The 16,239-nt window shown below is 42.2% G+C and overlaps 1 protein-coding gene across 1 annotated transcript in view; it reads left to right on the top strand.

Annotated features, from left to right (window-relative positions):
- Positions 1-16,239, top strand: part of DHX16 (DEAH-box helicase 16) — a 32,170-nt gene that overhangs the window by 1,450 nt on the left and 14,481 nt on the right. The window contains exons 2-10 of the mRNA XM_029286378.1: positions 3,545-3,816; positions 3,903-4,050; positions 5,589-5,645; positions 7,117-7,371; positions 9,055-9,279; positions 10,630-10,818; positions 12,100-12,210; positions 13,226-13,341; positions 14,659-14,869. Coding sequence (XP_029142211.1) covers positions 3,545-3,816; positions 3,903-4,050; positions 5,589-5,645; positions 7,117-7,371; positions 9,055-9,279; positions 10,630-10,818; positions 12,100-12,210; positions 13,226-13,341; positions 14,659-14,869 — 1,584 coding nt within the window. The remainder of the gene's footprint in view (positions 1-3,544; positions 3,817-3,902; positions 4,051-5,588; positions 5,646-7,116; positions 7,372-9,054; positions 9,280-10,629; positions 10,819-12,099; positions 12,211-13,225; positions 13,342-14,658; positions 14,870-16,239) is intronic.

A 16,239-nucleotide genomic window follows, 5' to 3' on the forward strand; every position in this document is an offset into this window, starting at 1 on the left:
CGGCCTGGCGTAGTTTGATTATGTTTTAGTGGGGGTTTTTGTATGGGGTGTTTTTAGAACAGGCCTGTTATTTAATTTGATTTTAGCACAGAAACTATTTATTTATTATTGTGGTTTTTAGTATCGCCTGTTCACCGCCCTGAGTCCCGTAAGGGAGATAGGGCGGTATATAAATTTAATAAATAAATAAATAAATAAATAATTGCTAGAATAATGATGTAATGCATAATCACTGGGAAAATTCACTGGGAAAGTTCTGTGTCAGTAATATGTGGCTAACCAAATGCGCATTGCACATAGATACTTTGTGTATAGCAAAACCTTCCATTGTATGCCCATGAGAAACGATCCAAATGTATTACAATGTGTATTTCCATGTGTAGTCCTTTTTGTTCCTGAAAGAAGAATAGTATAAAACTGAAGTCTAATCCCGCCCTCCTTGTTCAGAATTGCATGTCTCTATATGCCTCTGAACCTGCGCAAATAAACTTCTCTGCTAACCCTTCTGGAATTCGTAAGAGTTCTTTCGTTTTCCACAAGAATCAAAAAAATAAATAAATCCTGCAGCCGAGAAGGCTCCACACACACACACTTGCACTACTCAGATAACCTTGAGGACACAGAGAAACCTCCACGTGGCCTCAACTACTCGCTAAAACAGTGGTTCTCAACCTTTTTAATGCCGCGACCCCAACCGGTCGTAAGTCGAGGACTAAACCGGTCGTAAGTCGAGGACTTTCCCTGCCCGGGAGCGCCGTGCATGCGTGGTTCCGCCCCCTGCGCCAGCCAAGGCGTAGCTGGCAAGCAGCAGAGACGGAGCAGGCCGACCACCAGCTGGCCCAGCCCAAGGGAGGTAAGGCACCCGCTGGAAAAGGGGAAAAAAATGGCGGACAAAAAAAATGGCGGACAGCCTTGCTTGGTGACCCCCATGAAATGGTCGATCGACCCCAAATGGGGTCCCGACCCACAGGTTGAGAACCACTGCGCTAAAAGAATGCAAATGAGAGTATATGCCAGATTATATTTCAGATGAGATGATGGAGAGCCCCCAAATGTATATATCCGAGTCTTAACCGGTACTGAGAGATGCGAAGCTGCATCTAGGATTTTCTTGAAAACCGCTAGGAAGACAAAACAAAAATGGTTGTTTCCTGTTTTTTGAATGTTTGAAACAAATTCTCTTTAGCTTTGTTGGCTTTAGCTTTGTTTAACAGAAGGGATCCAAACCAATTTGTCCTGAATTTTGCTTTGAATTTGAAAGCTTGCAGCTGTTCCATGATCATCAAATCTACCCTGTTGTATGGAACAAGATTATTGTATAATAGTATACAGTAGATCAGGGCTTTTCCACTGGTGGTACGCATATCACTGGTGGTACGGCGGCACCTGGCAAGTGGTACGCGTACGACGGGTTGAAAAGCACTGTAAAAAAAAGTGTAAAAGTGGATGGGGTGAAGTGGCAGCAGCGCCACACAGGCTTGTGGGAAAGTCAGCCGGAGCTGCGCAAGGTATTGCCTGGGTTCTGCTGAGAGCCCAGGATCGGCACACGCAGCTCCAGCTGATCGGCGACAGCCTTGGGGATGGCAGGCAGCCTCATGCAGTCTTCAGGAAGAGATTCAGCTGGAGCTGCGCAAGGTGTTGCCTGGGTCCTGCTGAGAGCCCAGGATCAGCACATGCAGTTACAGCTGATCGGCGCTTCCAGCACACCCAGAAGAGAAAATGAGGGGGAAGAGAGAGGAGAGGCTATAAAAGGAGCAGGTTTTGATGGTAGAGGGAGAGAAAAAAAAGAACGGGGGAAAGAGAAGGGGACAGCAAAAGAGAGATGGAGAAGCGCAGCCTTGAGGAGAGCAGTAAGCTGAAGGTGCACCAAAGAGAAAAGGGGGAAAGAGAAGAGATGGTATAAAAGAAGGAGGGGGGAGAGAAGAGACGATATAAAGGAGAGAGAAGAGACGATATAAAAGGGGGGAGAAATTTGATAAATGAGTTTTGTCCCATTTTATGACTTTTCCTGCCACATTCGTTAAGTGAATCACTGCAGTTGTTAAATTAGTAACATGATTGCTAAGTGAATCTGGTTTCACCATTGACTTTGCTTGTCAGAAGGTTGCAAAAGGGGATCACATGACCCTGGGGCAATGTGACCATCATAAATATGAATCAGTTGCCAAGCATCCGAATGTAAATCACATGACCCTGGGGATGCTGCAACGGTCTTAAGTGTGAAAAATGGCCATAAGTCACTTTTTTCAGGGCCGTTGCAACTTCGAACAGTCACTAAGCAAACTGTTGTAAGTCAAGGACTACCTATACTTTATCACTTTTTTTCTTTTTTGTTTGGTCATCAAGTTTTTGACACCTTGCTAGGTGACTGGTGGTACTCGAATATTGCCATATCTTAAAAATGGTTCAATCTGTGAAAAGGTTGAAAAGCCCTGGTATAGATGATATCCCTTTTCCCTCCCCTTTCCTATTTTCTTCTTTGAGTATGACTTTCAAATTGTAGACCCTTTTTCACTGATTGTGTGTGTGTCACTCTGAAAGCTTTTCTACTGAGCATCAGGACAAAAAAAACTTTAAAGAGCAATAATTATAGATAATGAGGAGGAGGAGCAAGAATGTGAAGGCACTGTATCTGATTACCTGAGTCCACTTATTAAATTCTGTAAAGAGTAAAGAAGATGACCTTTAGAGATATACAGACTCCATTGCCTACTCAAAAGGGAGTAAAGTGTTAGTGGACACTCCCTAATTCACTGAATTGTAAGAAGGAGGAGGAGGTACAACACAATCATACTTGGCAAGATTCTGTTGTTATAGCCCATCTAAATAGTTTTCTTTGTTTGGTCCATTTAGTGGAGCTGATACATTCCTTGAAAACTCAACCAGGAAATGCATTGATTGGATGGACACAAACTGATAGCTATAGTGGTGGGGCTGATGGGAGTTGAAATTTAAAATTTCAGAAGGGCACCACTGTCACTTTTTCCTGATTTCAAGCTAGGAATAGTTCTCCATACAGCTGGAAATGGAATTTATTAATTTTTTTCTGCAGAAACCGATTCTTATTTTGTGTTCCTGCTCTATAATAAAGGTGGTTGCACCAGATCCCATTAATTTTTCTTTCTTTAGAAATTCAACAGGAAATGAATGGAAGTGTGAAAATAGGTTTTGAAAAGAATATGTAGCATTTAGTGATTTTGTGTTTTCACGTATTTCAGATGAACTACCTAATGGGAATCTGTAGAATGTCCCATCAAGTTGGTCACTGTTATGAAAACAATAAATGGAGGGCGAAGACTTCATAACAGATCCAGTTAATGAAATCTTGGCAGAAGTAAGATTTGAATATTCCTGAGTTCAATGTTTTGGTCAAAATTAATTATTACAAATAGACCTGGAGAAATTGGGAAAGCCATGTGGCTTCTAGGCTGGTGCTAAGGAACGAGAGCTAGATTCTCAAAGAGTTTTATATGTGGTATATGTGTAGAAATTGCAGTGTTTTGGAGTTCTAACTGGTTTGTTCACCTCCCTCAATGGTGCGTAGGTTCCACACCAGATGCCACAGGAGCGTCCAGCCAGATTAGCTGAGCAGCAGGCCTTAGCGTTGCAGGAAAAGAATCGTTCATATACCCTGTTGGAGGACAGCGATGATGAAGAAACCAGTAAAACAACAGCAGCCCGGAGCTCAAAGCGTCACCACCCCTCACGAGGTCCTGAGAGCAAGCAACGGAAACGGCAGAAACACCTGAGGCAGCGGAAGGAAGAAGAGGAAGACAAAGACTCTGACGAGAAGCTTAGTGAAGAGGACAAGGGACGGTGAGCATCCATCTCTTGCAAAAAGCAGAGCTGGGAGGAAAAAATAAGGAACGCCACAGACATTCTTGCTTTTTTTTTTGGCCCAGGATTCCAGAAGAAGATTCCGAGGATGAATGGGACCGGAGCGAACGGGAGCGGCTGCAAGACTTGGAAGAACGTGACGCTTTTGCAGAACGCGTCAAACGCAAGGACAAAGAGAAGACACGCAATATCCTCGAGCGATCAGACAAGAAGGTGTGGTCTCAGCCTTGGGATTTTGCTTTCGTAAACGGGGAAGCCCTTTTGGATTGCCCATGTCCTAACTGTCCTGCCCATTCTTTTCTTATATCACCCATTTTTGCATTAGGAGCATTTCACCTGGGGCTGGAAAATTTGGCTAAAAATTGGATATCGGGTAAAGCTAAAAATTCGACTCTTGGGTAAATCCATGATAAAACCAATAAATATCGATCACCAAGAGGAAAGTAATAAATAGTAAAACATTTAATGAGCCGAGCTTTCGTTGGGCCCACCCAACATCATCAGGGCTTTAAAAGTAGTCACTGGGAAAGAGCTTTTATAAGATGTTAACAGCCTGCATCCGGCTTCTGGAACGCGTCACCGGACCCAGCTGTTCGTGTTGTATCCTAGATGCATTACCTACATCAACGCATGATGTTTTTCCATACCTCCTCCTTTTACGGTAAAATACGGAGGAGGTATGGAAAAACATCATGCGTTGATGTAGGTAATGCATCTAGGATACAACACGAACAGCTGGGTCCGGTGACACGTTCCAGAAGCCGGATGCAGGCTGTTAACATCTTATAAAAGCTCTTTCCCAGTGACTACTGTTAAAGCCCTGATGACGTTGGGTGGGCCCAACGAAAGCTCGGCTCATTAATTTTTTTACTATTTATTACTTTCCTCTTGGTGATCGATATTTATTGGTTTTATCATAGATACATACATATCTATACCTGCATATCATTATGAATATCACTGAGTATATACACTATGTTTCTACTCAGGTGTAAAACAAGAGGCAGGGTTTTTTTTAATGTAACACTGCTTTTTTTTAGCCAGTCTAGCCAAAAGGCAGACTTAAAAGAATGTAGACAATGTTTGGTAAAAGTGGAAAACCTGAAAAGATTCCTGAATACGTTTTTTGGAACAGGAATCAGACATAGTTCTCTACGTGTCTTTGTAGGCATCCTTTCCATTTCTGGGGAAAGTGGGAACAGAGAGCCAAAGAAAATTGTGCAAAATTATTGAACTGTGATAATTTGCAGAAGTCTCAGAACTTTGTATACATACGGTTTTGCCTTACTTTTAAACCATGGTATAATTCTTATTCACTCTTGTTCAAGATTAATGGCTAAACTTTTAATGCTGACTCAGTGAGATATGGAATCTTTTATTTCAGTCCGGCTTTGCAAGGCCTTCATTCCCAATATGGAAACATGTAGCTGACTCCTTTTCAATCACTTTCAAATCTCTGCTATGCCAGCTCCAGAGTTCTCATGTTTTGGACTCCTGATTTTGATTGGTGGTGTTTTCTTCCTCTTCTCATACCTGAGAAATATACTTAATGCTTATGTTATTTAGAAGAGGAAGTTCCACTTTGTTGCTGACATTATTCCCAACTTTTCTGTAAGTCTCTGCTGTTTTGTTGCATGCTTAAGTCCATAGTCCTGAAAATTACTGCATCCAGCATTTGTTAGCAAGCATTTTTGGAATTACTGTGGTTTGATTTATACTGTATATTTGTTTCCTGATTATGTCGAGGTTAGGCATATGAAGAAGCTCAGAAGCGTTTAAAGATGGCGGAAGAGGACAAGAAATTCATGGTAAGAGCTTGAAGCAAGGCCATCGTAGTAGAGCTTGCTTTCAGAAGTATTGTTTTGCAATGATGTTGCCAGGATAGAGCATGTTAAAATAAAATGCCCAAATAGCTAACATTCTCTACTTGTGTTTTCAAAAAATTCAGCTCTAGTGATTATTTTAATGAAGTAGTGAATGTTTTAAAAAAATGTCAGGTGTTTATTATCAGTAAAGCACACATAATCATATAAAAAGACATATGTTACAATGTAAAATTCACCTATTGCTGGAACCTTGACAAGTTCTCTTCTCTTACTTGGCTGACGATTTATCTAGGTTTCAGCAACAGATGAATTTGAATGTTGACTTCCTTTATGAAATATGCTCTGTTCTTATGTTCATTCATATTCTGAATAAAAAGACTCATCGATTTTCATTCTGACATGAGGGATTTCCTTAAGGGATTGATTATCCTTAGCAAATCTTGTTTTCAATTTTAAATGCATTTGAGGCAGCTATAAATCTTAATTTTAATTTTAATTATTTTTATATTTATCTTTTTACCATTCTATAAGCTGCCCAAAGTCACTTTATCAATGAGATAAGCAACATAATAAATGTAATAAGTAATAAATAGAATACAGGTAGTCCTCAACTTATAACCATTCATTTAGTGACATTTGAAGGAACAACGGTATTAAAAAAATTGACTTGTGACCGGTTCCCACACTTAGGACTGTTGTAGCATCTCGCAGTCACATGACCAAAATTCAGGTGCTTGGCAACTGGCATATATTTATGATGGTTGCACTGTTCTGGGATCATGTGATCACCATTTTTGACCTACCCACCCAGCTTCTGACAAAGTCAGTGGAGGAAGGCAGATTCATTTAATGACCATATGTGATTCACTTAACATCTGCAGTGATTCGCTTAACAATCATGGCCAAAAAAAAATTCATAAAATGGGGCACAACTCAATATCTGTCTTGTTTAGCACTGGAAATGTTGGGCTCAGTTGTGGTCATAAGTCGAGGACTCTCTGTAAATCTCTCAGGAAAGATGCTGTCTCTGTCATGACAAACTCCCCTTCACGAGATAACGTTTAAACAAAGGCTGGAGAATCATCTGTTGAAAATGCTTTCCTCTGGATCCTTTCAATGACCAGGAGATTGTATTCACTGCCTAAATTATCCCTTTCAATTCAGTGATGCTGTTTAATGTCTGACCTGTGAAATAATTATAATGGTAAACCTTACAATAAATGTCCTAACTTGCACACATAATGAATATACTGTAAATATCAGGCATATAATATTGTAGAATAAACTACAAAAAAAATCAAGCTTGCAATTACACCTTTGAATATGTATTTACAGGCCAGTAACCGATAAGCTAATCCTAAAGAATCTAATGAAAATCGGACTTTAAAACCTCTTTTTAAAAACTAAATCATTCAGACTGTAATGAGGATAAAACTCTCTTCCTATATGTCAGATTCCAGAGCTACGCAAGAAATCCCGTCGGGAATATTTAGCCAAACGAGAAAAGGACAAGATGGAAGATTTGGAAGCAGAGATCAAGGATGAGGAGTATCTGTTCTCCGAGCAAGAACTCACCGCTCTTGAGCAACAGGAGCTGGAGTACAAATGCAAAGTGCGCGACTTGGCAAAACAGTACAAACAGGCTGGAGAGCAGGAGAAGATGGAGAAGCATAATCGGTATTACATGCCTGAGGAGAGTCGCAGCAAGGTACTGGTAGTGACATGTGCAAAGTTTGAAGGCGGGAGGGTGAGATGGCCACTTCCCTTTTATAAATGGTGGACTGAAGAAAGAATATAAAATGTTGTTCCGGGGTTACCCCAGTGGTCTCCAGTTAAAAATTAGCAATAACCAGGTCTAAAAAAAGAACTCTGCCTAAGATATCCTGCAGGTAACCAGGGGTCAACCTGTGTAGGGCTAAATTGCATCCAGAAGCCTCTTGGCAACCAGTGGCGGATCTGCAGCACTGCTGTAGCATATTTCCACTGCTGAACATCAGCAAGCACACAAGTTGGTTTCCCTCAAAACCAATTCAACAGACTGAATGTTTGATAAATTCTGGCTTTTGCCTTCAATAGTATCAAACAGAACAAATGGGGCACTCAAAACTCAGAACAATCTTTATCAGTCCCACTTTCTGACGTATTTTGTTATCAGAAGCTGTGTCTCACAGTATCTCTTGCTACTACAGTAGTGGACAAAATTGTGGAAACCTTTTGGGAAAAGTGTTCAATAGAATTGCCACCTTTGGTTAAGTTTCCACCAATTTTTCTTCTAATTTCTTTATAACTGTAGCCTTGTTCACTTAATAATTCTATTTTGCATCACTTTCTGGGCGACCAGTCAACTCTTTGCACCATTACTTTAATTTTATTACGTTTTACAAGCTCACTAAATGAAAGAATACAAAAAACCCCAACCAACTTGATAGCAATCATATAACACACTGACAAATGTCCTCCTCTCAGCTTCAATACATGACATCAATAACTGAATCCTACTGTGATCTGATTGGCTCATTGCCAAAACAAGATGACACCTGATTGGCCCTCTAAACACTCATGCTCATTGGCTACAATCAAATGAAGGAAAGCTACCTGATATCAACCTAAGCAAGTTGTGCTTCCTTTTTCTGGTTATTTGGCTACAACTTGTCATAGAATACAGTACGGATAATTGAACAAACTTTGTTGCATTACATTCTTGATTAAATTATCTTTCCATTGATATATAATTTTATGGTACTACTCCCCCCCCCACAAAAAAAAAGTGGTGTTATTAGCCATCAGACCTCAAAAATACACTTTTCCCAAAAGCTTTCCACAATTTTGGACACTACTGTATTATAACATTTTCTGGACTTTTGGAAACAGAAAGTTTGCCTGTATTAAGAGAAGCATCTCTGTCTTTCTGCTTTTTTAGTTTTTTTGTATTTGATGTATTACCAAATTTCATTCATATCTTAACCATTTTATATAACATTAAAAGCAAAAATATTCAAGATGTTTATTGTAATGAAACAAAAGAAAAAAGGTCTTCCAGAACGTAGAGGCCAAATCATTCTTCTCTAAATATTTCTGTTAGCTTTTATTTTTGACTCGGTTGCCACATCAGATTAAGCTCCTGCGTCTGAACCCAGGCACTGAGGTTTAGGCCCATTGCTTGCTGTCTGTTTCACTGGGTTCTGATTCTTGGATCAGTGGACAGAATGTTCAAAATGACAAGTGAATTTTAATGCTTCCTGAAATTATACGCACGTGGGGATATGACTCAGTGCCTGGCATATTTCTGAAGAGAACATACAAAAACCTAGATTACAGACACAGCTACTGTATCTATAGGCTACTGCGCTGCTGAACTCACTGATGATTCTCTTTGGATGTTGTCCTGCAGAAGATTCCTGATCGTTATGAGGAGCCCCAGGCAGAGGATCACATGGCTCCGAGGGATGAGCAGCGGCGCTGGGAGGAAGACCACATTGGGGCAGCTGCTCTCCGTTTCGGGGCCCGGGATGCTGATCGGCGCCATCCTCGCAAAGTCTACGAGTACGTGCTAGAGGATGACGAGATGATCCAGTTTGTGAACGCTGTGCAAATGCGGGGCACGAATCAGAACAAGGTGAGAGGGTGCAGACTGGGAAATAGAGAGGATGAGACTCTGCAAATGCTAGCCTAACCAGGAACTCCTCCTAGTGGAAATTCAGTTCTTGTCCCTGAAAAATACTTAATCCTCCAGTACGCGAGGATCAATTTATTTGTTTTATTTAGTTAGTTATTCAATTTCTATAGTTGCCAACTCAACCAAGTGACTCTGGCCAGTTGATTAGAGATCTTGCATGGAGAAATTTAAGTGTCTTAGAAGCAAAAAAACCTGGTTAAATAGCTCTGCCTCAACAGGAGGGATTCTCGAAAATGGAAGTTGATTTCGATAAATCAGGGAAAGGGAGCTATTTATCAAGGATTACAATATTCAGAACATAGATAAGGAATCTAGGATTTGACAGTAATCCTGCATGTATGCTTGTGTTCCTTTTCCCTTCCTTCTTAAATCCCAGTGAGCCAGGGAGGAGCCATCCTGAGTCTCTTCCTAATATTTTATCCATTCCCAGGGCTGAATGCCTACTTCTACCCTTTTGGTTTTTTTGTAAGCTTCTGACTATTTCCCTCAAGGCCATCACCATGGCTCTCTCTGTACTAAATGCTGCTTAAATATGGGTGACCAAAGGAAACTATCTTACCTGAGTCAGACTTACTAGCCCAATATTAACTCTCTGTAGCAGGGGTCTTCAAACTTGGCCCTTTTATGACTTGTCATAAAAGGGCCAAGTTTGAAGACCCTTGCTCTATAGCCGTGGGTGGTGAACCTATGGCACGCGTGCCATAGGTGGCACACAGAGCCCTCTCTGTGGGCACGTGCGCCATCGCCCCAGTCCTAGGCCTTCAGCTGGGTTTTATAAAACCTTTTCGCTTTAGGCCTCCACCACCGTGTGCAAAAAACAAAAAAGGTTCAATCAATCAATCAATTTCAACTTCTTGCGGGAAAAAAAAAAAGATCTCGCAAAGTTGGAATTGATTGATTGAACTTTTTAGGCCCACCCAGTCTGCCGTTACCACCGCAGCCACGCCCACCCAGTGGGCCACGTCCACCCAATGGGCCACACCCACCCGGCACCCGATGATACATAAGTGGGTTTTGGGTTGCAGTTTGGGCACTCGGTCTCTAAAAGGCTCGCCATCACTGCTCTATAGAATCAATTAAAGGAATCAATAGATTGTTTCTGGGTTGTTTTCACGCAGTACGAAGGATTGTGCCTGACAGCTTTGACAGGTAAACAAAGGTAAATACCATTGATTTACAGTGCCTCCCACAATCTGCTTGTGGTATCACTTTTGTCCAGAGATAGGAAATACAGAACCAAGTTCTTGTTTGTCTAGGGAAGCTCATCTAACTCTGCTTCCTCGGTGCCAGGAGGAAAAGCCGGAACTGTCCCAGGCGGAACTCAAGAAGTTGTCTCTCCAGGAGGTGCGCCGCAGCCTTCCTATTTTCCCATACCAGGAAGACCTACTGGCTGCCATTGCTGAACATCAGATGCTCATTATTGAAGGGGAAACTGGCTCTGGCAAGACCACTCAAATCCCACAATATCTGTACGAAGAGGTAACTTGATGGGAAAGGGGAGAATAATTATTTGCAGGAGTGAAGGAGATCAACGGTGAAGCTTACGGGAGGGAAATGCTGCCTCTTTGGTCCCTGCTGTGTGCTAAGGATTGGAGTTGAAGTAGAGTATTGCCCTCTGGAGTATCGCTAGGGAGCAATACTCTTCTTTTGTAATCATAGACCTGCATATAATATTAGAAGTCAGTCTGCATTACTCTTTAGTTCCTACTTCAGCTGTCCTGTTCTTCGTCTCTGTCCCAGTGCATTTTTCTGGAAATCATGGTGGTTACTGGCCTGGATATGTGTTGTTTGTATACTGGTTATGTGTTGTTTTGAGCTACAAACAAAACTTTTTAAAACATTTGGTCCATAAGGATTTTTTTCCTAATTTCCGGCCTCCTTTCCAGTTGAAACTGAGGATTTTAAAACTGTTAAGATCGTAAAAAGCGGCACAGAGTTGTGGCAGTGAGGCAAGAATCAAGATGAAAAAAATGGAAAAACACACACACATTCCCTCAAATAGTTATTTATTTTATAAGCTTCCCCACTTGTTCAAACTGTGGACAGTATATATGTAATGAAATAAGTAAAACAGTAAGTTAACATTAAAAAACGAAATCACCACTCGCAACCTTCATGGCAGGCCAAAACCCCACTGAAAAACAACACTGTTAAGTGCCATCCAGAACTTTAGAAGGGAAAGTAGCATTTTCTACTGCGTCTGGGTTATGATTTGACCACATCTTGCCTTTTGACACATTCTACAAAACCCACATTTTGCTGTCCACTGAAAAGAAGTTGGTTATTTACATTTCTAGAGATGCTCTTGAAAAATACTGTAGTTTTTGATTTTAGGAATATTTAAAATGTGCATAAAACTATTGTACTAAAACTTTTGAATCAGTGCTTTGGGATGATTTATGCAGAAGAAACAAGTCTATTTTTCATACTTGACAAATCCCAGGTGTTTCGTTGTGTGCATATTAGTATATCCATAAAAAATTGAGTGTGTAATCCAGTGACCCCCACCAGGAAAAGAATTTTAGCACACAAACAATTTTATGCCCGCCCATAAATTATTGAGTGTGGCCATGAACTGCTGAGTGTATAATCCAATGGCCCCAGTATGCATAGTATTTTAGCTCCTACACAAACCATTCTGTGCACATAACAGCTTTGGTATTAAGATCTTGAATCATGGAAATTCTCTCTCTCTGTCTTTGTGTCTCTCTGTCTATCTCTGTTTCTCTCTCTGTCTCCCTCTCTCCCTCTCCCTAACAGGGCTACACCAAGAAAGGAATGAAGATTGGCTGTACTCAACCCAGGCGAGTTGCAGCTATGAGTGTCGCTGCCCGTGTTTCCCAGGAAATGAATGTCAAGCTTGGAAATGAAGTATGTTCTGAAGAGGGAGAGGCGAAGGAAAGAATCTGCGTATTTTATATTACCAATCCTCTTAGCCAGTTTATAATCCTGATCTAATTTTGGGATGGCCAGTAATTATTCTAATGCCAGCCTATATCATTAGAAAAAAAAAGTTGCTTCTCTGGCATGAAAATGTCCACAGCCAAATCAGTATCACAAAACGTGGTGATGGGTACATTGAAGGACAGGTATATCAAGTGCTTTTATCTTGAGATTCAGTTTATTTCTGGATTGGGGGCAGCATACCTCCAAACACTAGTTGCAGATGTACAGGGATGCAGGAGGGTTACACCTGACTCCACCATCTCCTCCCCAGAAGCATCTGGTTGGCTGATCCAGCAGGGCTCCTTATATATAGGCATTATCCCAGATTTTCAGATAAAAGCCAACGTGTCCATTGTTCACCCTTATTTGCCGTAGACCTGAAGGCAGTGATGTGTTGGCCATCATAATACTCTTTAGCCTCATAACAATATCTATTTCTCCAGGTAATGTAAGCATTAAGATTTCCTTGGAGAGGAGATTGTCTTCGGGTGACTTCTTGGATATATGTCCATATAGTTTTCTTAGCAGCAGTATGGAAGTGGTTCACCACTGCCTGGTATGTGGTTCACCACTGCCATGGCATGTGCTCAAAATTCGGATGCTTGGCAACCGATTCATCTTTATGACAGCTGCAGTGTCCCAGAGTCATGTGATCACCCTTTGCCACCACCTCACAAGCAAAGTCAACGGACAAGCCAGTTTCACTTAGCAGCCATGTTACTAACTTAACAACTGCAGTGATTCACTTAACAACAGTGGAAAGAAAGATAAAATGGGGCAAAACTATCTCGCTTAGCAACATAACTTTGGGGCTCAATTGGGGTCATGAGTTGAGGACTACTTGCATTTCTTTGGAGGCGGCTTTGATTTGAGGTAAAATAGAATTCCTGGACAAATGTTGCTCTGCGTGCAGTAAAGACAGCTCCGTGCCTTCCCCCAGGTAGGGTACAGCATCCGTTTTGAAGATTGCACTTCAGAGCGGACAGTGTTGAAGTACATGACGGATGGGATGCTGCTCAGAGAATTCCTCACTGAACCTGACCTGAGTAGCTACAGGTGAGTAACAGAAGTGGACACTTGCCTTAGTGGCCTAGACAAGGGCTTTTCAACCAGTGGTACGGGTACCACCTGTGGTACATTGGCACCTGGCAGGTAGTACGTGACCATCCTAGAAAAGTGGTAGTGGGGAAGGGGAACGAGCTGAACCGGTGGCAGCACCAGACAAGCCTGAGCGAGAGATGGCTGGAGCTGCAGGGCTGTCAGGGCTCAGCGGAAGCGCCAGGATCAGTGCCGCTTTCCAGCTGATCGGCGCTTCTTCAGGACTGTCAGGGCTCAGTGGAAGCGCCAGGCTCCAGCTGGAGCTCGGCGCTGATCCTGGCGCTTCTGCTGAGCCCAGAAGAAGCACCAATCAGCTGGAAAGCAGCACTGATCCTGGTGCTTCTGCTGAGCCCAGAATAAGCGCCGATCAGCTGGAATGTTGCAGCATCTCCAGGGTCTTGTGATTTACATTCAGATGCTTGGCAACTGATTCATATTTATGATGGTCACAGTGTCCCAGGGTCATGTGAAACCTGCTGCAACCACCCAGCAGACGGGGGGAATAAAAACCAAACACTCCCCACCCCACCTCCGCTGCCACTCCTCAACAGAAATGCTCACAACAATGAAAACCTCGGACAGGAGGAAGAGCGTCTCCAGGCGGGCAGGCAGGTGTCTTGCTCGGCCGTGGCTTGGGGGGCACTTTTTCCAGTGCCATTGTAACTTCGAACAGTCACTAAGCGAACTGTTGTAAGTCGAGGACTACCTGTACTTTATCACTTTTTTCCTTTTGGGGGGGGTCATCAAGTTTTTGACACCTTGCTGGGCGACTGGTGGTACTCGGATGTTGCCATATCCTAAAAGTGGTACAATGGGTGAAAAGGTTGAAAAGCCCTGGCCTAGATGAGCTTAGATACGTCCTTTTAGACTTGCATGGTAAATTGGGTCTGGGGGGAATAAGTGACATTTGTTTCCACGTGAGGGTCTGATTTCAGTACTGCTGCAGAGAGTGCAATCCATACTAGAGCTTGCTTTGGGACCATAGTTAGAAAGAAAATGTCTGCAGTTTGAAGAGTGGTACGTAGTGTGGTATCATAGTACATCTTAATGAGTAAGCTAAGAGATCTAGATTCAAGGCTGATCTCTGCTGCAGATTCCTTAAAATTGTAGTCTTTGTAGTAGACTGTAAATTGTAGTCTTCCTATCTTAGTTTAAAAAAAAATATATGCCAACACTGGCCTGACTTTAAATGGAACCGAGACTACAGAATCCCTTGCAGACGAGTAGAAATATTGCATGAGTGTTAACCAACACCCTTTCTCGCTTGCCTTCTAGCGTCATCATCATAGATGAGGCTCACGAGCGCACCCTGCACACCGACATTCTGTTTGGCTTGATTAAGGACATTGCTCGCTTCCGGCCTGAGCTGAAGGTGCTGATTGCCAGTGCCACCCTGGACACCGAGCGCTTTTCCACCTTCTTTGACGATGCTCCCATCTTCCGCATCCCGGGGCGCCGTTTTCCTGTGGACATTTATTACACTAAGGTCAGTCAGCACCAAGTGTTTTTGTGTTTGCGTGTGTGTGTGTGTGAAGGGCTGAGGAAACCGAGAGATAAAGTGATCGACCTCGGTGGCTGCGGCTTTGAGGAGAGCATGTAAGATTTCCAGAATGCAAATTCCTACGTCCAAATTTGAATTTATACAATCACAAGTTGAAGCTGTAGATTGTACCATTTTTTGTTTTGTTTTATAGCTATTGTGTGTGTGGCAGCATCACAGGCTTTATTCCCATAACTGGATTTCATTCTATCCAACTTTCCTAACTTGGGTTATTTTTTGTTCAATCATTAGTTCCTATAGCTAGTCCTTGACTTACGACCACAATTGGGACTAAAAAATTTTCAGATAGTCTTACCCTTAACAAATCTTTCTAGTTTCACAAAATTAGAGCAAAAGGAGAAAATAACCTATAGAAGCATATCTAATTCAGAGCAGAAAAACTGAGCGAGGACCAAGGACAAGCAATAGTAGAAACCATTCAGGGAGGTGAGGTTGTGTTTATTTAACTCAAGAAGAGTTACAGATAATCCTCAGTCATCTTGACACTCTACTGTCCTTGCCATCCTCACTCGATCTTCGCCGTCTTCCTCCTCTCACTGCTGCGAGGTCTGTCTGGCCTGGCCCTTCACAAGGCAGCTGCTGGTTGCGCCAGACTTGAACACTGGGGGCTATCTAACAAAATAAAATTCAATGGTGAAAAAAGTAAGGTTCTACATTTAGGCAAGAAAAACCAAATGTACAGGTATAGTATAGAGGTACCTTGCTCAATAGTAGTGACTGTGAGAGGGATCTCGGAGTCCTAGTGGACAATCACTTGAATATGAGCCAGCAGTGTGCTGCAGCTGCCAAAAAGGCCAACACAGTGCTAGGCTGCATTAACAGAGGGATAGAATCAAGATCACATGAAGTGTTAATATCACTTTACAATGCCTTGGTAAGGCCACACTTGGAATACTGCATCCAGTTTTGGTCACCAGGATGTAAAAAAGATGTTAAGACTCTAGAAAGAGTATAGAGAAGAGTAACAAAGATGATCAGGAGACTGGAGGCTAAAACATATAAGGAATGGTTGCTGGAATTGGATATGTCTAGTTTAATGAAGAGAAGGACGAGGGGGGACATGATAGTAGTCTTCCAATATCTCAGGGGCTGCCATAAAGAAGAGGGAGTCAAGCTATTCTCCAAAGCGCCTGAAGGCAGGACAAGAAGCAACGGATGGAAACTAATCAAGGAGAGAAGCAACCTAGAACTAAGGAGAAACTTCCTGACAGTTAGAACAATTAACCAGTGGAACAACCTGCCTCCAGAAGCTGTGAATGCTCCAACACTGGAAGTTTTTAAGAAGAGACTGGACA

Source organism: Protobothrops mucrosquamatus, unplaced genomic scaffold (assembly GCF_001527695.2).
Source record: "Protobothrops mucrosquamatus isolate PMUCROS unplaced genomic scaffold, P.Mucros_1.0 scaffold3490, whole genome shotgun sequence".
NCBI lineage: Eukaryota > Metazoa > Chordata > Lepidosauria > Squamata > Viperidae > Protobothrops > Protobothrops mucrosquamatus.